This window comes from Heteronotia binoei, chromosome 7 (genome assembly GCF_032191835.1).
Source record: "Heteronotia binoei isolate CCM8104 ecotype False Entrance Well chromosome 7, APGP_CSIRO_Hbin_v1, whole genome shotgun sequence".
Taxonomy (NCBI): Eukaryota; Metazoa; Chordata; class Lepidosauria; order Squamata; family Gekkonidae; genus Heteronotia; species Heteronotia binoei.
The window spans coordinates 1,532,967-1,558,372 of record NC_083229.1 but is presented as its reverse complement, the minus strand read 5'-3'; the positions used below and the strand labels follow the sequence as shown (position 1 = coordinate 1,558,372).

The window sequence follows — 25,406 nt, the reverse complement described above, 5'->3', positions numbered from 1 at the left end:
AGCAGCCCCAGCCCGTGCTGTCCTCCTTGGAGGTTTTTAAAGAGAGGCTAGATGGCCACCTGACAGCGATGAAGAACCTGTGAATTTGGGGGGAGGGGTTGTGCAGGGGGCTGGACTAGATGACCCTGGAGGGCCCTTCCCACTCTCGGATTGTGTGCTTCCTCTCTCCGGCAGGTTCCTGGTGCTGGCGGCGGTGGCACCTGTGGTCGTGCTCCTGGCCATTGTGGCAGCTGATGGTGAGAGGAGGGCAGGGGGCGGGATGGGGGGCTCCCAGAAAGGGGGAGTCCCCATGTACATAACCCCTCCCCTCCTTCCATCTCTGCAGAGCCCCTGACCTCCCCGGATCCCACCTCCCCAGCCAGCAGCCAGACCCCAGGTATGCCCAGAGGACCTCTGCTGCCTGCCCAAACTCCAGGGGACCAGCCCGGGGCGGGGGGGGGGGGGCAATTTAGCTCCATGTATTCATGGCCTTACTGGAGCAAGAGGGACTGGGATTGCCCCCCGCCCCACTCACAGCCTTGCAGCCCCTGGGCCAGACTCCCCTCCTCCCTCCCACCCCTCTTTGTCTCTTCCAGAGCCTGTGGCTAGCTCAGAGCCCAGCAAACCGGAGGCCTCGGGAGAAAGTAAGTCCCCCTTGGGAGGCGGGGTCAGTGCTGGTGCATCTCCAGTTCTGCTGCAACGGAGCGATCTCTGGCGCTTCCCAAGGGGCGTCTCTGGTCCAAGCAGCCGCTGGGGGCAGTGCCATGAAGAGGTTGCCGATGCCTCCTCGGGATGTGCCAGTTATGCCCTTGCAACGGGGCTTGTGCTACAATTGGATGAGTCCAAGTATGTCCCTTGGTGATGACCAACTGGAGGCAGTGCCCAATGGGGCCACCCTCTGGAGAGTACCCTGCCCACGTGCCCTTTCTCCGTGACTCCTGGAGGCTGGCTCGTCTTGCAGCCGTGCGGAGCCTTTTTCATCCTTGGGGAGTGGCTCCCAGGGGAAAGGGTCAAAAGTGTCCTCCCAGGCAGCAAGCAGACTTCATCCCACTCATCCCCCGAGGAACCAGCAAGCGGAGGCTCTATGCACCAGACTGGCCGTGTTGCCCCACAAATCTCGGGGAGGAGCAGAAGATGCAGAGATTCCGTCCTCCCTCTTCTCAGTTGTGGGTGCTTCTGGGTGCAACCCCACCCTTTTCTGGCAACCTGCAGCTGCCTTCATTCTCAGCTTTGCAATGGGGGGGGGTGCGGGGTGGTGGGAGTGGGGCACAGCCTGCTGCTTGGGAGGGTAGAAACAAGGCTGTGGGGCTGGGAGATCGGAGGGGCTTTGGAGAGGGGGGCAGAGGGGAGGCTTCAATTATGCTGGGGAGGCCAAGGCCCTCTGCCCATGCGCAGAGATGTTCCCAAGCTAGGAAGTCTGGGTCAGCAGTGGACTGAAGGCCAAAACAGTGGCTTCAAGACTGGGCTGCGGCCCTAGAGAGGTGGCTCCAGTCCACTTTCAAGAGTTTCAGCCAGCCAAGTCCCAGGAGCCACACAGCCCATATGAGGGGGGAAGCCTCTCAGACTGACCAGGAGTCCTGGGCTGCCTTTTCCTGTTGCCCCTCCTGGCATCATCAAGGGGGAGCCAGGCCTCAAAGGTGGGGCACAAGCCCCGGAAATGTCTTCTCCTGTCCTCAAAGGGCAATTATCATTCGTTCGTTGAGGGGCATCCCATCACACATGCACAAGTGTGCACACACGTGCAAGCCAGGCAGCAAGAGATCCTGGAGGGTCACATCCAGCCAGAGGAGAGAAAAGGAAGCCGGGGGAGGGCGGGGGGAGCTGTTCCCCTTTCCGGTGGTGCATTCTGGGCCCCTAATCCTGCTCAGGGGTTCAAGGGCTGTGGGAGGAGAAAGGGGCTCAGCCCCTTGGCAGGCACCACCTGACACCTGGGCCTTAATACCCACAGGTGAGATGGCCACCCGTTTGGAGCAGCTGACGACAGGTAGGCCTGATGTGGGTCACATGGCCAGCTCTCTTCCCTGCAGCCCCCTTGGGCACTCCCCCCCCCACCGACACCCTGTGTTTCCTCTCGCAGCCCTTTCTTTCCTTGAGCCCCTGTCCTGTCACTGGCCGTCTGGATGGACACATGCCAGGAATGCTCTAGGCTGATCCTGCACTAGATGGCCTCTGTGGTCCCTTCCAATTCTGTGTTTCTATGCTCAGCTGTGCTGCTGGGACTACCAGCCTCCCCGCATTTCTCCTTCTTCTTTCCTTTTCCCTGGGCAGGGTTGCCCCCGGTGAGCTTCGCAGGGGAGGACCGGTCCCACACAGATGACGTGAACGGGGCTCTGCTCAACAGTGACGCCTCCAACCCTGATTCGTTCAGCTTGGAGCCGCTGCCTGGAGAATCACAGAGCGGTAGGCCGGTCTCTGTAGAAAAGCTGGGAAGAGATGGCACTGCTGTTGCTGCCTCTTAGATACCCCTCACCCTGGCAAGAAGGGAAGGCACTGGACTGGTTGCATGCCCCTTTGTACCCCCCAAACCTGCCCAGTGCCCTTGTTGTCTCTTCAGACTTTGCACCCAGGGGCACCAGGGCTTTGCACCCAGCTGGCCAGAGCTGTAAAGCAGCCCCTTCTAGGCCTCAGAGCAGCCCTTTGGCTTCTCAGAAAGGCTTCCAGTGGGCAACCAGTGGCAAGGCAAGAGGAAGCCCTGTGGGGCTCAGATTGGACCAGCATCCCAGGCTCATTTGCCACCTCGCAATGAGAGATCCCTTCCCACATCCAATTAGAGAACCCGAATGCAGTACTTTCCAAATGTAAAGCATTTAGCAGTAGAGTTCCCCAGGATTTATTATTGTGAGAATTCACTGACGATTGAAAAGTACTTGAACTCTCAGATAAATTGCAAATTCAGCAGAAAACCCCCACAAAGTTTTGAGTCCAGTCAGGCACCTTGAAGACCAACACAGTTGGAGTCTTGTGTTCAGTTTTGGGCACCACATTTTAAGAAGGATATAGACAAGCTGGAAGGGGTCCAGAAGAGGGTGACGAAGATGGTGAGGGGTCTGGAGACCAAGTCCTATGAGGAGAGGTTGAGGAGCTGGGGATGTTTAGCCTGGAGAGGAGGCAGCTGAGAGGTGATAGGATCACCATCTTCAAGTCCTTGAAGGGCTGTCCTAAAGAGGATGGTGTGGAATTGTTTTCTGTGGCCCCGGAAGGTAGGACCAGAACCAATGGGTTGAAATTAAATCAAAAGAGTTTCCGGCTCAACATTAGGAAGAACTTCCTGACAGAGCGATTCCTCAGTGGAACAGGCTTCCTCCTCGGGAGGTGGTGGGCTCTCCTTCCTTGGAGGTTTTTCAACAGAGGCTAGATGGCCATCTGACAGCAATGAAGATCCTGTGAATTTAGGGGGAGGTGTCTGTGAGTTTCTTGACTTGTGCAGGGGGTTGGACTAGATGACCCTGGAGGTCCCTTCCAACTCTAGGTTTCTATGATTCTACAGTTGAATTCTGGGTAATAAGTTTTCATATGTAGGGGAACAAAATGCCTACACACGAAAGCTTATTATCTAGAATTCAACTGTGTTGGTCTTGGAGGTGCCTGACTGGACTCAAGGAAGAAGTGATGGGCAGCCAGTCCAACCGCCCCTTCAGCCCTGCCTTCGATGGCTTGGGAGCAGGTGAGCTTGTGGCTCGCTCTGATATTGTCACTGCCTGAGTCCCAAAACTTCTCTTCCTAGAAGAAGTGCTTCTGCAGCAGCACATCACAAGAACCTGTGAAGCTGCCCTATGCTGAACCAGCAAAACTATAGGATCTTAGCATACAAATGCGTAAATAAGAAACCGCTAAAAGACACCATAAATTTTAAATGACAAAACAATGTAATGTGAAGGTCAGTGGTGTTCTGACCAGGCTTGCACATAGAACTCCAAATCAACAAAAACATGCTTCAAAAGGATATTCCCACAGTTCAGTTCAAAAGCAGTTCAACAAACTCAAAATCACAAAGGAATATCCATATTCCAGTATTAACGGAGCTAAAAGAAGCCCTTCCAAAGATGTCTGTTCTAGATATTCTATCAGAAACCTGGAAATCTATCTGATATGTTTTGAACTTCGTTGGTCTTCTATGAATGTATTGTAAAGATTGGGTTCCAGTGATAAATAAGCCTCCAAACTGAAGGAAGACGGATGAAGGGGTTAGATAAAAAATATGGAGCAGAGGCCATCAGTGGCTATTAGCCACAATGTGTGTGTGTGTGTAATTTTTTTTGGCCACTGTGTGACACAAAGTGTTGGACTGGATGAGCCATTGGGCTGATCCAACAGGGCCTCTTTTATGCTCTTATGTGACGCAGAGTGTTGGACTGGAGGGGCCACTGGCCTGATCCAACATGGCTTCTCTTATGTGACACAAAGTGTTGGACTGGAGGGGCCACTGGCCTGATCCAACAGGGCTTCTCTTATGTGACACAGAGTGTTGGACTGGAAGGGCCACTGGCCTGATCCAACATGGCTTCTCTTAGGTGACACAGAGTGTTGGACTGGAGGGGCCACTGGCCTGATCCAACAGGGCTTCTCTTATGTGACACTGAGTGTTGGAGGGGCCATTGGTCTGATTCAACAGGGCTTCTCTTTTGTGACACAGAGTGTTGGACTGGATGGGCCATTGGCCTGATCCAACAGGGCTTCTCTTATGTTCTTATGTGACACAGAGTGTTGGACTGGAGGGGCCACTGGCCTGATCCAACATGACTTCTCTTATGTTCTTATGTGACACAGAGCGTTGGACTGGAGGGGCCATTGGCCTGATCCAACAGGGCTTCTCTTATGTTCTTATGAAATGCCTTGATATCTAGAACAGACGTCTTTGGAAGGGCTTCCTTTAGCTCCGTGAACTAAATACTGGAATATGGATATTCCTTTGTGATTGGGAAATTTGTTGAACTGCTTTTGAACTGAACTGTGGGATTATCCTTTTGAAGCATGTTTTTGTTCATTTGGAGTTCTATGTGCAAGCCTGGTCAGAACACCATTGACCTTCACATTGCATTGTTTTGTCACTATGCTGAACCAGGGCAGTGGCTCTCCAGGGCCTCAAGTCGACTTGGTCCTTGTCAGTGGAGATGACAGGGATGGAACCAGGGACCTTCTGTGTGCCAAGCAGCTGCTCTGCCCCTGACCCAGGGCCCTTCCCCACCAGGAGGATGCAAAGAGGACGGCTGCCTTTTGAGAGAACAGACAACCCCAAAGCTGCCAAGAGGCTTCCAGCTCAGAAACACTTCTGCTGTGAGCAACTGGTTAATCTTTAAGGTCCCTCAAGATGTGTGGTTCAGGCTGCCCCAGACTCAGACGATGCAGAATGTCACAAAAATGACCAGGACAGAGGACTGGGGTCCTGGCTCAGTGGTGGAGAACCTGCTTGGCTTGCAGAAGGTCCCAGGTTCAATCCCTGGCAACACCTCCAATTAACATGGTCAGGTGATGGGAAAGACCCTTCTCCTTCTCCCTGAAACCCTGGAGAGGCCCTGCACTCAGCCCGAGAAGACAAGACAGCCCCAGGGAGATGCAGGGTCGGACTCCCAAGGCGGCAGCTTCAAGGGTTCAGTTCCTCTTTGTTCCCTGCTCTTGACTATCACAACTGTTGTGTGTTTCCTGTTTCAGGTCCTGCTATGGAGTCCCCCAGCCAGTCCCAAGAGTCCCAGGAAAGTAAGTGATCCCTGCCTTGGGGGCTGACCTCCATCTCCCCACACCGCACTGAGCTACAGCGGGGGCCATGATGCTGCCACCCAAGACAAGAGGGCCAGGGGGGTGAAACTGGCTGGCAATGAGTGGAATGGTGGGGGAGTGGCTCAGCGGCGGAGCATCCCCAGTTGAAAAAAGGACTAGGCAGGAGGGCATGGGAAAGACCCTGGAGGGAGAGCTGCTGCCAGTCTGAGTAGACAGGACTGCCCCGGAGGCCCTGATTCAGTAGGAGGCAGCTTCATGGCTCTTGTTTCCTCTGACAAACACACATAGGTCTTTCTCATCCTCTGTTGAAGGCGTCCTACACGGGGCCTAAGGCCTTCTGTTTGGTGCTGAGCTATGCGCAAGCCCGTCGTCAGGTGTGACCCGCAAAAGTCCTGTTCCTCACCTGGAATCTGGGACCGTAGGAAATCCCCTCATTCCAGCTTAGCCCCTTCTGATCTGACTGGCGGCAGCTGTTCAGGGCCCCCCAAAGCAAAAGGTCTTTTCCTGAAAGCCTGGGGCCTGCAGCACCTTCCGCACGCAGAACCCGGTGGAGCCCTGCGGCTCCCTCCCACCACACCCGTGGCTGCAACGAGACTCTTTTCCTCCCTAGGCATAGATCATGACGTGGAGTCGGAGGAGTCCCTCGCTTCCCAAGGTCAGTGCGAGCAGGACAGGGGCCCCCTCATGGAGAGCCCAGCCTCCCAGGCCTGCGGCAGGTTTCTTGCTCTGCTGCAGTGAGGGCGGGGGGCCGCTCCGAATGAGAAAGGGTGGGGGGGGGCAGTGGGGAGCTGAAGGCAGCTGAGGACATTCCGGCTCTGGGGCCAGGCCTCTGTGGGACCCTGGAAGAGAGCCGCCAACCGCACAGGCCAGCCAGGGCCGGCACAGAAGCTGTCCCAGGGCCGCCGGTGGGGCACCAGATGCAGCAGGGGGCAGGCACCGGGAAGGAAGTGGGGCAGCGCTGCTGCTGTTTTCCCTGCTGATCGGCGGTGGTGGTGGGGGGTCAGCCTTTAAAGAGCCCAAGAGGCTGAATGGTGCTGCAGGGGGGCGAGGCTGCACAGTCCAGCTGCTAACAGGCTGCAGGCTGGTACTGGTCCGTGGCCCGGAGGTTGGGGACCCCCAATGCAGAGCTCTGAGGGCCAGGCTGGGAGTCAGCAGGAGACCTGGGCTCAGACCTCTTCTCAGCCGTGACTCCTCCTCTCTCAGCACAGCCTCTTCTCTCCTGCTGTTTCTATCCAGAGGTTTCTTGATACAGAGGCAACCCCCTCCCCCCTGTGTCTTCACAGGCCTTGCTCCTCCTCTCTGCTCCCAGGAACCCTTTGGAGAGGAGCTAGTGGGGGCAGGCTGCCCCACATGGGTCAGGGAGAAGGCTCCAGGCCAGGGCCACAAGTGGAGGATCGGGGCCCCAGGCAGCCTCCGAGCCTCCCTCCTCCACTGAGAGGGCACCAGGGAGACTTCTGCACCATGCCCAGGAGGAGGTGGTGGGCAGTGGCAGTCGCAGGCCAGGCCATGAGCTTCTGTTTCTTCTCCGCAGGCGTGTGAGGCAGGCTGCCTCCCCCACACCTGCCTCCAGTGGAAGATCCCCAGGAGGCTCCAGCGGACGGCCAGTCATTGCCAGCTCCCACAAGGAATCACCAGGGCCCTTGCCTCCCCCCGCTCGTACCAGCTCTCTGCCCCACTTCCTGCCTCCCCCCCTATCTTGGCTTGTGCTGCTCTCCAGCTGCTCTCTTCAACACCCCTCTGCCCTTGGCCTGCCAGCCAGAGAGCCTTCGGGGCTCTTCCTAGAATCATGTGCTCAGAAGGCACCCCAAGGCCATCCTGTTGACCTCCCCCCCTCCTCCAAGGCACACCGGCTGATCGTGCACCCCAGCTCCCACAGGCTGCCCACGGAGGGCCCAAAGCCACCCTTCCCTGCCCATCTCCTGGACTCACAGTTATCTCCAGGTGAGAGGGAGCACTCCCCTAGTGGGCTCTCTAGCCTCACACCGGGCAGAGCCCCCAACTCCAGGCTGGCAACCCACCCCCCCAGTTTGTACCAGGAGATGGTGGCCTCGGCCAAGGGGGGAACCTGCCAGCGGCTGCAGCTTGTCTTGTGCCGCTGCCCCCACCCTCAGCCCAGCCCTCACAGCTGCCCCAGTCAAGGAGCCCTGCCCCTGGGCTGTGAGGGGGGGGGGGCTAAGTAGCTCTGAGAGCAGGGGGGGGGGAGATGCTGTCAGCATCGGGGTGTGCACATTGCATGGCAGACTCACTCCCATCCCAAGGACCCCAGAAATGCCACTCTGGGCTGGAGGGGCCCCTAGCAGCTGAGAGGGGTGGGTGGTCTGAGGCTGCCCTCCAGGGTTCGGATGACCCCCCCTCCCAGAAGCCTCTCACGAAGCCCAAGAGGTGGTGGGGGCAGATACTGAGGAAGGGGCCTTCTTTCCCAGGAAACGAGCAGCCCCCAGCAGCCCACTTGCCCCCCGCCCCCCCCGGCTGGTCCCAGCAAAGTGTCATCCAGGCCGGATTCTCTTCAAGAGAAACCCCCTCCCCCCTCTTTTTAAAGCGCTAGCTGAGATCGAACACCCTGCAGGTTCCGTGTCCAGGCTGCCTGGGTGTTGGGAGCCAGGCTGGTCTCTGGGGACCTTTCTCCCCCCCACCCCCCTGAACCCGGGCAACGTCCTTCAGGGACAGAGTTATGTCCAGGGATACAGACCCCTGCGGCCGTCCGGAACAGGATAAGTAGCTTAGATGTCTACGAACCGGCTGGCAGGGCAGGCATGTGTGCCCCCCACCTTCCCAAACACACACGCGCGCCCAAAAAGCACCCTGGCCCACGCAGAGGCAGCACTGGGCAAGAAACCAGCAGGGCACCCCCAGCCGCAGCACCTCCTCCTTCTTGGCTCTAGAATTCGGGAAGGGGAGAAAGCCTTCAACCGGGGGAGGGCGCTTCCCAACAAGGGTGTCCTGGGGTGGCTGCTGGGTGCCCAAGAGCAGCACTGGGGGAGGGGGGGCAGCTTCTCCATTGCTTTTGCAGCTGCTGTTGACGCTTCACCTTTGGTTTTGCATGAAGCCACTGGGTGCCTTCCTCCTCCTCCTCCTCCTCCAATAAAGACGAGCAAACAGCACAAGCACTCTGGGTGTTGTCGTGACAAACGGGGTGGGTGGGGCTTTGGGCACTGGTGGGCATTGCGGCTGAGGCCGTCTCCGGGTGGTTGGCCCAGGCTCATCCAAAGCTTGACCAGCAGCAGCTGTGCAGGGTGGCATGGCCAGGTCTCTGCTCGTGTGGGCACAATGAGAAGGCAGCCAACATGCCCCAGGGCGTGGCTCATTCGCAGGGAGCCAGCTGACTTCGCTACCCCCAGCTGGGTCCAAACCAAGATCCCTGGGCCCTGGGACTGTGGGCCCACGATGGGACACGTGTACCTTGCTGAGGGTGACAAAACACCTTGAGACTCAGTCATTCAGGAGAGCTGCAGCCAAGGACTAAGGCCCATCTCTGGAACACTCCCCTCCTGGGTCCACCCCCTCAGCATCCCCTGCTGGGGTCGATTCCCGGCCAGCAAGTGGAGGGCCTCAGGGCCTCATCTGTTCTCCTGGGACCTTCCACAGAAGAGTCTTGCAGAGGTCAGTGGACAAAACCATGAAGCTCCACAAAGGCGGCGGCGGGGTGGGAAGGCTTGCCACTCTACAGGGGGCCTTCAGGGGCAATGAGGCCTGTGCTCGCTCCGGCCCAAGTTAGAACCCTAGAGTGGGAAGGGACCTCCAGGGTCATCTAGTCCAACCCCCTGCACAATGCAGGAAACTCAAAGACACCTCCCCCTAAATTCACAGGATCTTCATTGCTGTCAGGTGGCCATCTAGCCTCTGTTGAAAAACCTCCAAGGAAGGAGAGCCCACCACCTACTGAGGAGGAAGCCTGTTCCACTGAGGAATCAATGTAATGGTCAGGAAGTTCTTCCTAATGTTGAGCCGGAACCTCTTTTTATTTAATTTCAACCCACTGGTTCTGGTCCTACCTTCTGGGGCCGCAGAAAACAATTCCACACCATCCTCTATATGACAGCCATTCAAGTCCTTGGAGATGGTGATCCTATCACCTCTCAGCCATCTCCTCTCCAGGCTAAACATGCCCAGCTCCTTCAACCTTTCCTCATAGGACTTGGTCTCCAGACCCCTCACCATCTTCGTCGCCCTCCTCTGGACCCCTTCCAGCTTGTCTATATCCTTCTTAAAATATGGTGCTCAAAACTGACTCCAGGTGAGGTCTTAGCAGTTCTCACCCTTCTCTTGCTGGCGAAGCGCCCAGCAACGCTTCTGAAGGAGAAAGCCCCTTGTTTCTCAGGTGCGCTCAATGGCTGCCCTCCGTTGCTTGAACGAAGCAGGTCAGCCTGACTACTCGGGGAGTGGCTGAAGCTCCGTGGCAGGCCCAGTCCCTGCATCTCCTTCCAGAAGGCTCAGTCAGGACCACTACTGGAGACAGCAGAGAGCCCCTGCCAGTCACGGTGGACAATACTGACCTTGAGACACCAGTGGCCTGATTCAGTGGAAGGCAGCAGTGCCGGCTGTTGCTGTTTCCCTGGGCCCTCCCCTTGCAAGCTCAACGCTCTGGTCTCTCTCCTCCAGCCAGATGCAGCTGCTGAATGTGCCCGGGCAGCTCTGCCCACTGGTCGTTCATGCCTCACAGCACTGTGCAGGAGGAAAGGGCCAGGCCAAGAGGTGTTCTCGGGCACACGTGGGTGTCTGCTGGGATTCTCTCTGTCCCAGGGAACAGGCTCTGGCAGAAAACACAGATTCTCCCCCCTCCCCTTAGTCCAGACTATCTGATGGGTTTATTTTGTTGGGAGGGAGGGACAGAGGGGGCCCAAGTCTTTCCTCCATAAAGATTAGGAGGGAGCACAAGGAGACGCAACAATGTGAAGGGTGTGCAGCATCTAAGGGGGGGGGGATGTTTCAACGTGGGAGCTGGAAAATGGATCACTCAGGCAGTTCTCTTGCCTTGAGGGGCAGCTCCAACATCACAACACTCAGGCCAGGCTCCCGGGATGCCTCTGGCAGCAAAGAAGAAGAAGAAGAAGAAGAAGATATTGGATTTATATCCCACCCTCCACTCCGAAGAGTCTCAGAGCGGCTCACAATCTCCTTTACCCTCCTCCTCCACAACAGACAGCCTGTGAGGTAGATGAAGATATTGGATTTATATCCCGCCCTCCACTCCGAAGAGTCTCAGAGCGGCTCACAATGTCCTTTACCTTCCCCCCCCACAACAGACACCCTGTGAGGTGGGCGGGGCTGGAGAGGGCTCTCACAGCAGCTGCCCTTTCTAGGACAACCTCTGCCAGAGCTCTGGCTGACCCAAGGCCATTCCGGCAGCTGCAGTGGAGGAGTGGGGTTCAAACCCGGTTCTCCCAGATAAGAGAGCTCTGGCTGACCCAAGGCCATTCCAGCAGGTGCAAGTGGAGGAGTGGGGAATCAAACCCAGCTCTCCCAGATAAGAGTCCGCACACATAACCACTACACCAAACTGGCTCTCTTTCTCCACAACAGACACCCTGTGAGGATGGTAGGGCTGAGAGGGCTCTCACAACAGCTGCCCTTTCAAGGACAACTCCCACGACAGCTCTGGCTAACCCAACGCCATTCCAGCAGCTGCAAGTGGAGGAGTGGGAATTAAACCTGGTTCTCCCAGATAAGGGTCTGCACAATTAACCACTACACCAAACTGGCTCTCAGGTCCACCTGTGAGGTAGGCGGGACTGAGAGAGCTCTCAAAGAAGCTGCCTTTTCAAGGACAGCTCTACAAAAGCTATGGCTGACCCAAGGCCATTCCAGAAGCTGCAAGTGAAGGAATGGGGAATCAAACCCGGCTCTCCCAGATAAGAGTCCTCATGCTTAACCAATTATACCAAACTGGCTCTCTTCCTCCCCCACAACAGATACCCTGTGAGGTGGGTGGGGCTCAGAGGGCTCTTCCAGCAGCTGCCCTTTCAAGGACAACCTCTGCAAGAGCTATGGCTGACCCAAGGCCATTCCAGCAGCTGAAAGTGGAGGAGTGGGGAATCCAACCCGGTTCTCCCAGATAAGAGAGCCATGGCTGACCCAAGGCCATTCCAGCAGGTGCAAGTGGAGGAGTGGGGAATCCAACCCGGTTCTCCCAGATAAGAGAGCCATGGCTGACCCAAGGCCTTTCCAGCAGCTGCAAGTGGAGGAGTGGGGAATCAAACCCGGTTCTCCCAGATAAGAGAGCTCTGGCTGACCCAAGGCCATTCCAGCAGGTGCAAGTGAAGGAGTAGGGAATCAAACCTGGTTCTCCCAGATAAGAGAGCTCTGGCTGACCCAAGACCATTCCAGCAGGTGCATTTGGAGGAGTGGGGAATCAAACCTGGTTCTCCCAGATAAGAGAGCTCTGGCTGACCCAAGGCCATTCCAGCAGGTGCAAGTGGAGGAGTGGGGGAATCAAACCCGTTTCTCCCAGATAAGAGAGCTCTGGCTGACCCAAGGCCATTCCAGCAGGTGCAAGTGGAGGAGTGGGGGAATCAAACCCAGTTCTCCCAGATAAGAGAGCTCTGGCTGACCCAAAGCCATTGCAGCAGGTGCAAGTGGAGGAGTGGGGAATCAAACCCGGTTCTCCCAGATAAGAGAGCTCTGGCTGACCCAAGGCCATTCCAGCAGCTGCAAGTGGAGGAGTGGGGAATCAAACCCGGTTCTCCCAGATAAGAGAGCTCTGGCTGACCCAAGGCCATTCCAGCAGCTGCAAGTGGAGGAGTGGGGAATCAAACCCGGTTCTCCCAGATAAGAGAGCTCTGGCTGACCCAAGGCCATTCCAGCAGCTGCAAGTGGAGGAGTGGGGAATCAAACCCGGTTCTCCCAGATAAGAGAGCTCTGGCTGACCCAAGGCCATTCCAGCAGCTGCAAGTGGAGGAGTGGGGATTCAAACCCGGTTCTCCCAGATAAGAGAGCTCTGGCTGACCCAAGGCCATTCCAGCAGCTGCAAGTGGAGGAGTGGGGAATCAAACCCGGTTCTCCCAGATAAGAGTCCGCACACTTAACCGCTACACGAAACTGGCTCCAAAGGGCACTGCATTGTGGGACAGAGTTTCTGTGGGATGCCAGAGGCTAGGGTGCTGCAGCTGACACACCCCTGAGTGAGTCCTGAAGCCGACTGTAATGGGGGGGGGGAGGCTGTCTGGGGGGGGGCTGGAACCTCTGGAACCAATGTGTCACTTTGTCTGGCACTCAGAGAATCTTATTGAGGGAAGAGGGCAGTGGGAAGGATGTGAGGCCAGAGAAAGAGCGGGCTTGTGACGGAGCATCTCCTGGGAGCTCTGCTAGATCAGACCAGCAGTCCCTAGAGCCCAGCACCCATCCAGTTACCCAGAGGGCAGAGAGGTCAAGGCCTGACCCCTGAGTAGGGAGGTTCCCTCATCTACGGATGGCCGGCTCCTCTGTGAACCTGTCTAGTCTCCTTTTCTGAAGTCGCCTGTGCCCGTGGCAGCCACTACATCCACTGTCTTTCAGTCCCACAATTTTATTTCTCACTGAGTACAGAAGTCTTTCCTTCGTCCACCCTGAATCTGCTGCCATCAGCCTTACTGGGTACCCCTGAGTTATAATACTACGGGAGGGAGAGAGAGAAAGAGAGAAAGTTCTCCCTATCCAATGTTCTCCACCCAGGCATAATTTTGGAAGAGGCCTGGACCAGCCTTGGAGGGCTGCGTTTCACAGCAAGGTACAGAGCCTAGGATGAGGAGGGGGGCGCGAACTTGGCTGGCGGGCACGAGAAGGCCGGCTCCGGGGCAGCTGCTTCAACAGCTCCACCTGCTGCAGGCATGTTGGGAAAGGAGGCAGCTGCAGCACGGCCAGGGAGGAGCAGGCAAGCTAGGAACACCAGCAGCTCCTCTTCCAGCTGCTCTCTGGAAAACCCGGAACCCTGGATGAAAGACGGGGGCCAACATCCCCCCCCCTCCCTGCCCTGGCTGCGGGCTTCGACAATCTAAGTGGGAAGCAGCGTTCCCTCTAGGCTCACACATTTTTGTCTCCGCTCAGGAAAAACTGCTCCAGAGCACAATAATTTATGCAGCAGCTCGCTACTTTAATGCCAGGAGCTCACAAAGAATATTTGCTCACAAGACTCTGCAGCTTAGAGGGGATGTTGGTGGGAAGGTGGGGCAGTTGTGGCAGCTGCAATCCCAACACTGGCCCTGATCCCAAGACAGCCAGAAGCCCGGGCTGGGCCTAGAGGCCTAATGAGAGCAAGACAGCTGCTTTAGCCAAATCCTGGCTGGGAAGGGCTTGGTTTCCAGAGCAGCAGAACCTTCAGCCTGGTCCAGAGAACAGGAGCCAGATAAAGAAGACGATCCTCCTCTCTGAATCAGAGTGGCTTACAATCCCCTATAGTCTCCCCCCACAACACACACCCTGTGAGGTGGGTGGGGCTGAGAGGGCTCTCACAGCAGCTGCCCTTTCAAGGACAGAGTCTCAGAGCGGCCTACAATCTCCTTTCCCTTCCTCCCCAACAACAGACACCCTGTGAGGTGCAAGTGGAGGAGTGGGGAATGAAACCCAGTTCTCCCAGATAAGAGTCCTCACGCTTAACCAACTATACCAAACTGGCTCTCTTCCTCCCCCACAAGAGATAACTTGTGAGGTGGGTGGGGCTGAGAGGGCTCTCCCAGCAGCTGAAAGTGGAGGAGTGGGGAATCAAACCCGGTTCTCCTAGATAATAGAGCTCTGGCTGACCCAAGGCCATTCCAGCAGCTGCAAGTGGAGGAGTGGGGAATGAAACCCGGTTCTCCCAGATAAGAGAGCTATGGCTGACCCAAGGCCATACCAGCAGCTGCAAGTGGAGGAGTGGGGAATCAAACCCGGTTCTCCGAGATAAGAGAGCTCTGGCTGACTCAAGGCCATTCCAGCAGGTGCAAGTGGAGGAGTGGGGAATCAAACCCGGTTCTCCCAGATAAGAGAGCTATGGCTGACCCAAGGCCATTCCAGCAGCCGCAAGTGGAGGAGTGGGGAATCAAACCCGGTTCTCCCAGATAAGAGAGCTCTGGCTGACCCAAGGCCATTCCAGCAGGTGCAAGTGGAGGAGTGGGGAATCCAACCCGGTTCTCCCAGATAAGAGTCCACGCACTTAACCACCACACCAAACTGGCTCTCAAACTGGGCTGACCCAAGCCCTTCTGCCCCCACCCCCCAGTAAGTTGCCAACAAGCAGGAGCCGTGAGGGCCTCACAGGAGTCCAGAGAGGCCGAGGCCTGCACAGCTCCTGCATTTGTCCTTCCTGCAGGGGAGCCAGCGGGGGCCGTGGGCGGCAGGAAGAGGGGCTGCGCTGGGACAGGCCCTGCTGCATTCAGCAACAGGAGAACCCCCAGCCCCAAGAAAACCTACAGACCACCTCATAGAGATATAGATATATTTGTATATGTATATATAGATATTTATATATCAGGGGAGAGAAAGGCTGGGGGGAGAGAGGGGGGCTTCTCTCATGTAAAAATCCAAAATACAATTTCTTCTAGTAACAATCAAAGTGTGAATGTACAAATTCTTACTGCTAAGCCAAGGAAAACAAAGCCCCAATGGGGGACACTCCAAAAGGAAGGCGGTGGGGGAGGGGAGTAGGGAGGGGCGACTTCTCACACAGGTGACCCCTGACCTCCGGGAGCCTCCAGGACATCAGACACTAGGAAGGGACCCTGCCCTCGAGCCCCGGGGGGGGCTGGGGGGTCTTTTATTTCTCTTTCAAAGCTAACACGTCCATCACGGCCGGAGGGTGTCCCTCTGTGTGTCCCCCAGTTGGCTAAGCCCTCCGGCACCTCCCCGCCTGCCGAGAGGGGCAAGGACGGGTCGAATAGGCCTCCTCGCCTCCTCCAGGGGCAGCCGCTGCCCAGTGCGCCTGTGCCTTCTTTGGAGACCCCCTTCCTGCCCTGAGCTTCCCTCTCAGAAGAGGGGGCTCAGACACCGCAGGAAGCGCACGCACCCACACACACGCACAAACGGAACCCTTGCGCCCCTGGAGAGTCGAAGTGAAGGGGGAGCTCGTTGCAACGCTGGAGCAAAAGGAGGCGGCAGGCGGCAGGCCCTGGGCAGGGCGGTCTCTCTTGCTGCCTTGGCCTTAGGAGACAGCCGGGTCCTTGGGCTTGGGGGGCTCCGTCCCCGAGAGGAGGGAGATGGCGGGGTCCTCCAAGTAGTCGTTCCCTTCCGTGAAGCAGGGCCCTTCCCCCAGTTCGAAGAAAATGGGCATGTCCATGCCCCCCAGGTCCACGGAGCTGGAGTCCACCAGGAAGAGGGGCTGGGCTGTGTACTGCACCAGCTGCTTGCCTAGGACAGGAGACAACGGGCAGCCTGAGGGGCGGGGCAATCGCCGGAGGGGGAGGAGCTCCGTGGCCAAGGAAGAGAGAGAGAATGCTGCCCCTCCCCTGCAAGCCACTGGGAGGGAGGGAGGGTGGGAGGGGAGGTGGACTCAGGCTGGCAGAAAAGCCCAGGGAGCCCCATGAGGAAAAGATGGGGACAAAGGAACCCCGAGGGGGGGGGGGAGAAGGGCCCCCTACTAACCTGCGTCTGCTGGGGAGGCTTCCGTCTCCGTAGGCTTCTGCTGCTCCTGAGACGACAGGAGATCCTGGATCTGTGGAAGAAGGAGAAGATGACTGCAGATTTATACCCCGCCCTTCTCTCTGAATCAGAGAGCGCTTTACAATCTCCTTTCCCTTCCTCCCCCACAACAGACACCCTGTGAGGTAGGCGGGGCTGAGAGGGCTCTCACAGCAGCAGCCCTTTCAAGGACAGAGTCTCAGAGTGGCTCACAATCTCCTTTACCTTCCTCCCCCGCAACAGACACCCTGTGAGGTGGGTGGGGCTGAGAGGGATCTCCCAGCAGCTGCCCCTTCAACGACAACCTCTGCTAGAGCTCTGGCTGACCCATGGCCATTCCAGCAGCTGCAAGTGGAGGAGTGGGGAATCAAACCCGGTTCTCCCAGATTTGAGTCTGTGCACTTCACCACTACACCAAACTGGCTCTCTGGAGGAGGGAGGAGAAAGTGGCTCAACTGGTAGCCCAACCCGCAAAGCAGTTGCACCAAGAGGCCAGCAGTCGATTTCCCAAAGGCCGGAGGGAAGCAGCTTCCATGGTGCGGCTTGGACAGTCTCATGAGATGCAACTCCAGAGTCCACTTCCCAACCCAACCTTCTCCCAAATAAGAGAAAGTGGGAAAGTTGGTAGCTGTTCCCCATGGGTCTCTGGCACCTTAGAACTGCCCCCGCCCCACCTTGCCGGGTGGAAATAGCAGATGGACTGGGGGGGGGGGGGGGATGGGGGATGGGCCATGGCTGCCGAGAGCCGCCAACAAGGCACCTACAAGACTCACCGTGCTTTCTTCTACATGAGCGTTCATGAGTCAGCGGTCAGATACGCAAAGAGAACCTCATTTGGGGAACTTGTCCAAGGAAAAGTGCAGAAAGGGAGAGGGCGGGGCTACGGAGGCTTGGTATGAATCCCATCCCAGCTCTTCCAAGGGCAAGCCTTTGTGCAAGGAACTGCAACGGAATGAGCCCTTGCCCCCCATGGAGGATGAGAGAGGCTGGGGAGGGAGGGAGGCAGCTCCGACTCGCGGAACCTCACGCTGAAATAAGCGCTGGTGAGCTTTACGCCACCCGCTGGACTTTCATCTACACGGCTCTCCTTCTGCAGATCACAGAGGAAAGAGCCTGCCTGGAACCCGAGGGGGGGGCGTGCTTATGTTTGGCCCCGGACTCGCTCTCCAAATCACCTCGTTTGCCTAGCGGCTGGCCCGGCCCTGGTGATGGTGAGCAGGCTGGAGAGAGAAAGGACTGAGCTGTGCAAGAACCGTCTAGTGGAGGGTGGGGGGCACAGAGCCCCGGAACTGCATCCCCTCGGGGGCTCTTCGCCCTCAGTGCTGGGGCCAGGGATGCCTTCCCTTTCAGTCCCTTCAAGACACGGCTGGCCTCAGCAGAGCAGGGGCGGGGGGGGGGGAGTTCCCTTCCTTTGGAGAGTTGCAAGAGCCCACTCACGCTGGCCAAGCTGCTGTCCAGGTCTGGCAAGTTCACATCCGTCACCGTCATCGATGGACTAAAGAGCTGTCAAGAGGGGGAAAAGCAGCGGCTGTCAGGAGAGGGAAGCACCACACCCACCCCCCCCCACGGGCCCCAAAATGGAGAGGGGACTTACGTCCAGCAAGGCGCTGGTGTCTACGCTGAAGCCGTGGGTGGTCAGCATGGTCTGCAGGTTATCCAGGCTGGAGTCCATGGTGTCCAAGTGATCGGTGAGCTCATTCCTGGGGAAAGGACAAAGAGGAGGGGCACGGCCTGTGACAGGGCCCTGCCTGCTCCAAGCCCAGAGCCCCTGAGGAGCTCCCCACCCCGCTTCCTCATGGCCTGTTCTGAGGAGCAGGAACCTCTGAGGGTGACCGAAACGGGAAGCCATTTCCTTGAGGGCGGGGAACGCACAAGATGGCCTGGGGGCTTCCAGTCTGGCCTCACAGAAGGCACCATCAGGAGCTTCTCTCAAGGACAAGTGAGTGGTGGGGAGGGCAGATAGGCCTGCTGGTGCCTGAAGAGGACAGCAGGGTGGCTGGTCTGGGGCCTCTGGCAACAGCCCCCAGCTCTTCTCTCCCTGAAACCAGCCCCTCTCTTGCCCGTCACAACAGGGGGCCGGTCTGTCTGCTGTGGCTACAGGAGGCCTGGGCAACACTCTGGCTAGCTAGGCTTCAGGCCTCAGTTCTGGCTTTGAAGCACCCCAGAACTGGGGGAGAGCTAGTCAATGCAGGTTTGCCATGTTCTTTCAGCTCCCCTCAAGTACCGACTGGTGGACTTAAGAAGTTCCCCAATAACAGAGGCTGCTCCAGGGCTGTGGGGTCCCAGCCGGCCTCAGAAGCATGAAGCAATACACTGTCTTTCAAGTTTGCAAAAATATTAGGGTTGTGTACAACACATAATAAACAATGCAATATTGATAGAGGCCGGCGGTGTCAGGGCCTTTTAAAGTAACAGAAACCCCAAGGGGGTTGGATAGAAGTCCAAACTTGGAAAGAGTCCAGCTGAAATCCACAAGGTGGGTGCTCCCGAGGGGTGTCGTGTAGTTGAAGCTACATTCCTCAGGAACACCCACCTTGTGAATTTCAGCTGGACTCTTTCCAAGTTTGGACTTCTATCTATTCACTTGGGGGCGGGGTTTTTTGACCCCCGTGGGGTTTCTGTTACTTTAAAAGGCCCTGGCACCGCCGGCCTCTGTCAATATTGCATTGTTTATTATGTGTTGTACACAGCCCTTATAACACAGTTTTGCAAACCGCAAGACGGTGCATTACTCGGTGGCTTCGCTCAGTCTGCTAATTACACCAAGTGCCCTTCAAGCAGCAGGCCTCAGCAGCACAGCTCCCCTGAACCTCCCTCGTGCCCCACAAAGGCTGTGGCAGTGCCTGACTCAGGGTCCCTGCCACAGATGCCCTGCCCCCCTCCAGCCATGCAGAGGGGAGGAGAGGCGGAAGGGGCTGACATGCATGGCGGGGAGGGGAGGGGACTCTCTCACTCCCTCCTTCCCGTTTTCGGGCAGACAAAAGCAGCAGGCTGAGAGACACTGAAAGGGTGTGCAGGGAACCCACTGGAGGTTGATTCTCAGCTAGACAAAGGGAGAGAGGAAGGAGCCCCGCCCTGCCCTGCCCCCCAGGTCAGATTGGCTGCAGCTGAGGATCAGCAGGCCTCCAGCAGCCCCCCACAACCCCAGACCCTGAGCTGCAGCGGGGCCCTCTGGAGCCTCTGGCAGTTGCCTACAGGACACCAGACCGCTCAGAGGAGGCTGGCTGGCTGGCAGCAAAGGGGGTGCCCTCGCTCCCCCAGAGAGGAATGAGCCTCCTCCTGGACACCACAGGAGAGCCACACCAGCTCCTGCAGCCTGAGACATGAAGGGCTCTCCTTTCGAGCTCAGAAGGAGAAGGTTGGAATGGCCCATTCTGTGCAACAGAGAGAGCCTGGACTCTCAGGAGCCCACCCCCTGGAAATCTTGCTGGTCTCTCAGGTGCTGACTGGATCCAAATCTAGAGGTCGTGCAGGTATCACAAAGGACCTGTCTTTCCTCTAACACCGGCACCCTCGACTGACCGACAGACACACTTTCCCCTCGGCTCCCTCCCCAGCCCTTGTGAGCTGTGCACAGGGAAGATATTGGCAGAGTGGTAAAGCAGCAGGACTGCAGGACTGTAGTCTGAGCTCTCTGCTCACGACCCGAGTTCGATTCCGGCGGAAGCTGGTTCAGGTAGCCAGCCCAAGGTTGACTCAGCCTTCCATCCTTCCGAGGTCGGTCAAATGAGTCCCCAGCTGGCTGGGGGGAAAGTATAGATGACTGGGGAAGGCAATGGCAAACCACCCCGTAAAAAGTCTGCCGTGAAAACATTGTGAAAGCAACGTCGCCCCAGAGTCAGAAACGACTGGTGCTTGCACAGGGGACCTTTCCTTTCCTTGTATACTCTGAATCTCAGAGCAGTCACAATCTCTTTGACCTCCCCCCACCCCACAGCAGACACTCTGTGAGACGGGTGGGGCAGCTCTCCCAGAAGCTGTCCTTTCAAGGACAGCTCTGCGAGAGCCATGGCTGACCCAAGGCCATGCTAGCAGCTGCAAGGGGAGGAGTGGGGAGTCAAACCTGGTTCTCCCAGATCAGAGTCCACACACTTAACCACTACACCAAATTGGAAGCAGAGCCAAGGTGGGGGAAGCATGGTGTGTGTGCAGAGCCTCCTGACACACAGCTCTCCCCCCACCCCAATTCCCATTCTGCTGGATTTCCTGCTTCTGGTCTGCAGAGCCCAGGCCCAAAGTGGAGCTCATGAAGCAGCCAGCCCTCTGCCCTGCCTCCTGCCACCGCCCCTGGGCCTCAGCAGGGGGAGCTTCTGGCTGGCTCTGCTACCCAGGATTCTTCCACCAGCTGCTGGGGATCAAGCCGGGGACTTTCGGCCCCTGGTGGATGGAGGGGCTCTGCTGCTGGCCCACGAGATGCTCCTCGACAGTGGCCCCTCAACCACCCCCAAACCCACCTCCACGCAAGCAGCAGTTCACGTGAAGTACACAAGGTGGCCCAAAGGAGAACACAGAAAGGTCTGCCCCAAAGCAGCACAGCCGTCTAGCCCCTAGAGCCACCCAGAGGAGAGGTGGGGAAAGGCGAGCATCTCAGGGCTGGGATTCCACTTCATCTGAGCACAGCGTGGAACTCCCGTCTCTCCCCATCCCCCGTGACCCCCCTGCTCCGGAGGAAAGGCCTCGGAGGGCTTTATTGGCCCATTCACCCTGCTCCCCCTGGGGAGCAGCAAATCACGGAAATGCTAACCCTTGCACAGGGCTTTCTTGGCCCATTCACCCCACTCCCCCTGGGGAGCAGCAAGTCACGGAAATGCTAACCCTTGCACAGGGCTTTCTTGGCCCATTCACCCCGCTCCCCCTGGGGAGCAGCAAGTCACGGAAATGCTAACCCTTGCACAGGGCTTTCTTGTCCCATTCACCCCGCTCCCCCTGGGGAGCAGCAAGCCACGGAAATGCTAACCCTTGCACAGGGCTTTATTGGCCCATTCACCCCGCTCCCCCTGGGGAGCAGCAAGCCACGGAAATGCTAACCCTTGCACAGGGCTTTCTTGGTCCATTCACCCCGCTCCCCCCGGGGAGCAGTAAGCCACGGAAATGCTAACCCTTGCACAGGGTTTTTTTGGCCCATTCACCCCGCTCCCCCTGGGGAGCAGCAAGTCACGGAAATGCTAACCCTTGCACAGGGCTTTCTTGGCCCATTCACCCCGCTCCCCCTGGGGAGCAGCAAGCCACGGAAATGCTAACCTTTGCACAGGGCTTTTTTGGCCCATTCACCCCGCTCCCCCTGGGGAGCAGCAAGTCACGGAAATGCTAACCCTTGCACAGGGCTTTCTTGGCCCATTCACCCCGCTCCCCCTGGGGAGCAGCAAGGCATGGAAATGCTAACCCTTGCACAGGCCTTTCTTATCCCATTCACCCCGCTCCCCCTGGGGAGCAGCAAGCCACGGAAATGCTAACCCTTGCAAAGGCCTTTCTTGGCCCATTCACCCTGCTCCCCCTGGGGAGCAGCAAGCCACAGAAATGCTAACCCTTGCACAGGCCTTTCTTGGCCCATTCACCCCGCTCCCCCTGGGGAGCAGCAAGCCACAGAAATGCTAACCCTTGCACAGGGCTTTCTTGGCCCATTCACCCCGCTCCCCCTGGGGAGCAGCAAGCCACGGAAATGCTAACCCTTGCACAGGCCTTTCTTGTCCCATTCACCCCGCTCCCCCTGGGGAGCAGCAAGCCACGGAAATGCTAACCCTTGCAAAGGCCTTTCTTGGCCCATTCACCCCGCTCCCCCTGGGGAGCAGCAAGCCACAGAAATGCTAACCCTTGCACAGGCCTTTCTTGGCCCAGTCACCCCGCTGCCCCTGGGGAGCAGCAAGCCACGGAAATGCTAACCCTTGCTGTGGTCTGCAGTGCAGAGAGGAAGAAGAAGGGCTGGGGAAAAGGCGGGTGATCTCAGACATCTGCGGAGTGCGAGCCACACTGAAAGAGACAAAGGGGAGAAGAGAACTCGGCTTGGACGGTTTCCCCCCACCAACTCTAGGGAGGAAATGGGGGTTACTTTCAACAGGCAAGAAACAGCAGGTGAGGGACTCCGCCCGGGGGTTCTGTGCACACGTGAGTCATACTGAACAGCAGTCGATCTCGGGGCTGTGGGGTCTCAGGGGCAACTGCCCCAAGACAAAAGCTGGGGGGTTCTTTGTGCCCCTTCACAGCACCGGCAGAACTAGTAACAGAACTGAATAAGGAATGCATGCAGAGCCCTGACAGAATGGAACAAAACAGGCATCTGGCGTGGTGGAACTCCTCTTCCAAGACAGCAAAGGAGATCACTGGGAGGCAACGGTCTGCTCCCGGAGGCTGAGCACCTGAGTTCTGGGCAAATGGAGCCTGCTCCACTCAGGACGGGACGGGGCTGGGGTCAGTACAAAGGTTCCCTCTAAGCTGCAGAGTCTTGTGAGCAAAAATTCTACCTTGTGAGCTCCTGGTATCTAAGTCGTGAGCTCCTGGCGTTAAAGTTGTGAGCTTCTACATCAATGATTGTTCTTTGGGGCCGTTTTTCCTGAGCTAGGAAAAAAACGTGTGAGCTGGAGGCTAAAAATCTGAGAGCTAGCTCACACTAACTCAGCTTAGTGGGAACCCTGGTCAGGACTCAGCTGGGCAGGGAGCGTCCATCCTGGGCAGCGGTCATCAGCAAGTGACAGCCCTTGGGCCAAACCTGGCCATGGAGAAGAAGGGAGCCCCAAAGCACTGAGGCTGCAGCTCACAGGTAGGGAAGAGGAGGAGGATTGCGAACGCTGGAAGCTGCCTGGTACTGAACCAGACTGGCAGCCGGTCTCTGGGGCCTCAGGCAGAGGAAGTCTTTCTCATCTCCTGCTGACGGATCCTGTAACTGGAGATGGTGGGGACTGAACCCAGGACCTTCTGGTGCTGAGCGGAGGCCTGGTGAGGGCTGGGCATGCGGCCGGCAGGAGGAAAGGACTCACTGACCTCGTCCTCGGCTCGTGGTCACTCGTGGCCCAGTGTACCTGCGGCCAGCCGCCACCTCGGCAGCAGCCAGGCTCTCCCCCCCCCGCCCACTTACTTGTCGAGGCAGGCGACGCTGAGGCACTTTTCGGGGGGCGGGGGCTGCACGAGGGCGCTGCCTGCGGCGGGGGCTGTGGTGCCGCCGGACTCCTCCTCTTCCTCCTCCTCCTGCAGGATGGAGTCAATGAAGGCAGCAGGCGAGAGGGGAGGGGAGGCAGCAGGAGCCGCGGCCGGGCTGGCCTCCTCGGGCTGGGGGCTGCGAGGGGGGCTGGGGGGCTCCTCTTTGATACGGACCAGGGGGCTGCTCCTGAGGAAGAGGAAGAAAGAGCGTCAAAGCACCGCCCGGCACCCCCACCGCACTCCCCGGCAGGCAGCGCGTTTCGGAAAGAGAAGAAGACTGCAGATTTGGACCCCACCCTTCTCTCTGAATCAGAGAATCAGAGCGGCTTGCAATCTCCTTTATCTTCCTCCCCCCGCAACAGACACCCTGGGAGGTGGGTGGGGCTGAGAGGGCTCTCACAGAAGCTGCCCTTTCAAGGACAACCTCTGCCAGAGCTATGGCTGACCAAGGCCATTCCAGCAGCTGCAAGTGGAGGAGTGGGGAATCAACCCCGGTTCTCCCAGATAAGAGCTCTGGCTGACCCAAGGCCATTCTAGCAGCTGCAAGTGGAGGAGTGGGGAATCAAGCCCGGTTCTCCTAGATAAGAGAGCTCTGGCTGACCCAAGGCCATTCCAGCAGCTGCAAGTGGAGGAGTGGGGAATCAACCCCGGTTCTCCCAGATAAGAGAGCTCTGGCTGACCCAAGGCCATTCCAGCAGCTGCAAGTGGAGGAGTGGGGAATCAAACCCGGTTCTCCCAGATAAGAGAGCTCTGGCTGACCCAAGGCCATTCCAGCAGCTGCAAGTGGAGGAGTGGGGAATCAAACCCGGTTTTCCCAGATAAGAGAGCTCTGGCTGACCCAAGGCCATTCCAGCAGCTGCAGGTGGAGGAGTGGGGAATCAAACCCGGTTCTCCCAGATAAGAGAGCTCTGGCTGGCCCAAGGCCATTCCAGCAGGTGCGAGTGGAGGAGTGGGGAATCAAACCCAGTTCTCCCAGATAAGAGATCTCTGGCTGACCCAAGGCCATTCCAGCAGGTGCGAGTGGAGGAGTGGGGAATCAAACCCGGTTCTCCCAGGTAAGAGAGCTCTGGCTGACCCAAGGCCATTCCAGCAGCTGCAAGAGGAGGAGTGGGGAATCAAGCCCGGTTCTCCCAGATAAGAGTCTGTCCACTTCATCACTACCCCAAACTGGCAAGAGATTTCTGGTCCTGCAGTCCCCTCCTCCGAAATGTTTTCAGCCTGGGGCAAGGATGGGCCTGGGCTTCTCCCTCCCTCTCTCCCGGGCACAGCGTCCCCCCTCTGCTAGGGTTTGGTAAACGCATCAGCTTGGCCGCCTGCCCTTCAACCGCCTTTCCGAGCCATGGGAATTGGCAGAACAGAGGGGGCGGTGGGGGGGGGGATAAGGTTTCTTGGGCAGATGGAAATCCCTTCCAGCACCCAACCAGAGGTGTGGGAGGTTCAATTAGCCCCACCGGAATGGTCAACAGGTATAAAAGAACAAAGCGCCGATGACCCACTTAGGCGAGCATCTGGTTCCCATTTCCAGCGGAGGGCTCCCGGGGGAGGTGCACGCAAGGCCGTAAAGCACAGCTGCAGAGCATTCCGCAACCTTGCCAGTTCTATCCAGCCAGAGGTGTGGGGTGGGGGGGGTGAGGGCTCCTGGCTTCGTGCCCCCCGGGCATTTCATGGCATGGGATTGCTGTGCAGAGGAGACGGAGGGAGGCTGCAGGCTCGGACCCCTGCAGCCAGAGGGGTGGCTGAGCAGAGGCACGAAGGCTCCTGAGCACTCATCGGCCAAGGGATTCTGGGAAGAGCAGCACAAGGGCTGCAGGGACGACAGAGCACTCAGGACACAAGAGAAGCCACACTGGGTCAGGCCTGTGACCCATCCAGTCCAACACTCTGTGTCACACAGCAGCCAAACCAGGGGCCATCAGGAGGCCCACCACTGGGGCCAGGACACTAGAAGCCCTTTCAAAGCCAAATGAGCTAGGTGCAAGCTGGCATCCCGCTCCTCATGAAAGGCTGCATTTCTGCAG

General features: G+C 57.9%; 1 protein-coding gene and 1 long non-coding RNA gene across 2 annotated transcripts in view; one reads left to right on the top strand and one right to left on the bottom strand.

The window, feature by feature from the left end:
* The first annotated feature begins 572 nt into the window (after positions 1 to 572).
* LOC132574668 (uncharacterized) lies at positions 573 to 5,674 on the top strand. Its single transcript, XR_009555635.1, has 4 exons — positions 573 to 623; positions 1,928 to 1,963; positions 2,248 to 2,379; positions 5,629 to 5,674. It is a non-coding gene; the product is annotated as an uncharacterized LOC132574668 (long non-coding RNA).
* Positions 5,675 to 15,065: 9,391 nt separating this feature from the next.
* Positions 15,066 to 25,406, bottom strand: part of HSF1 (heat shock transcription factor 1) — a 63,556-nt gene continuing 53,215 nt past the window's right edge. Inside the window, 5 exon segments of the mRNA XM_060243141.1 lie at positions 15,066 to 15,987; positions 16,222 to 16,291; positions 17,695 to 17,760; positions 17,852 to 17,957; positions 23,327 to 23,575. Coding sequence (XP_060099124.1) covers positions 15,782 to 15,987; positions 16,222 to 16,291; positions 17,695 to 17,760; positions 17,852 to 17,957; positions 23,327 to 23,575 — 697 coding nt within the window. The 3' untranslated portion in view covers positions 15,066 to 15,781.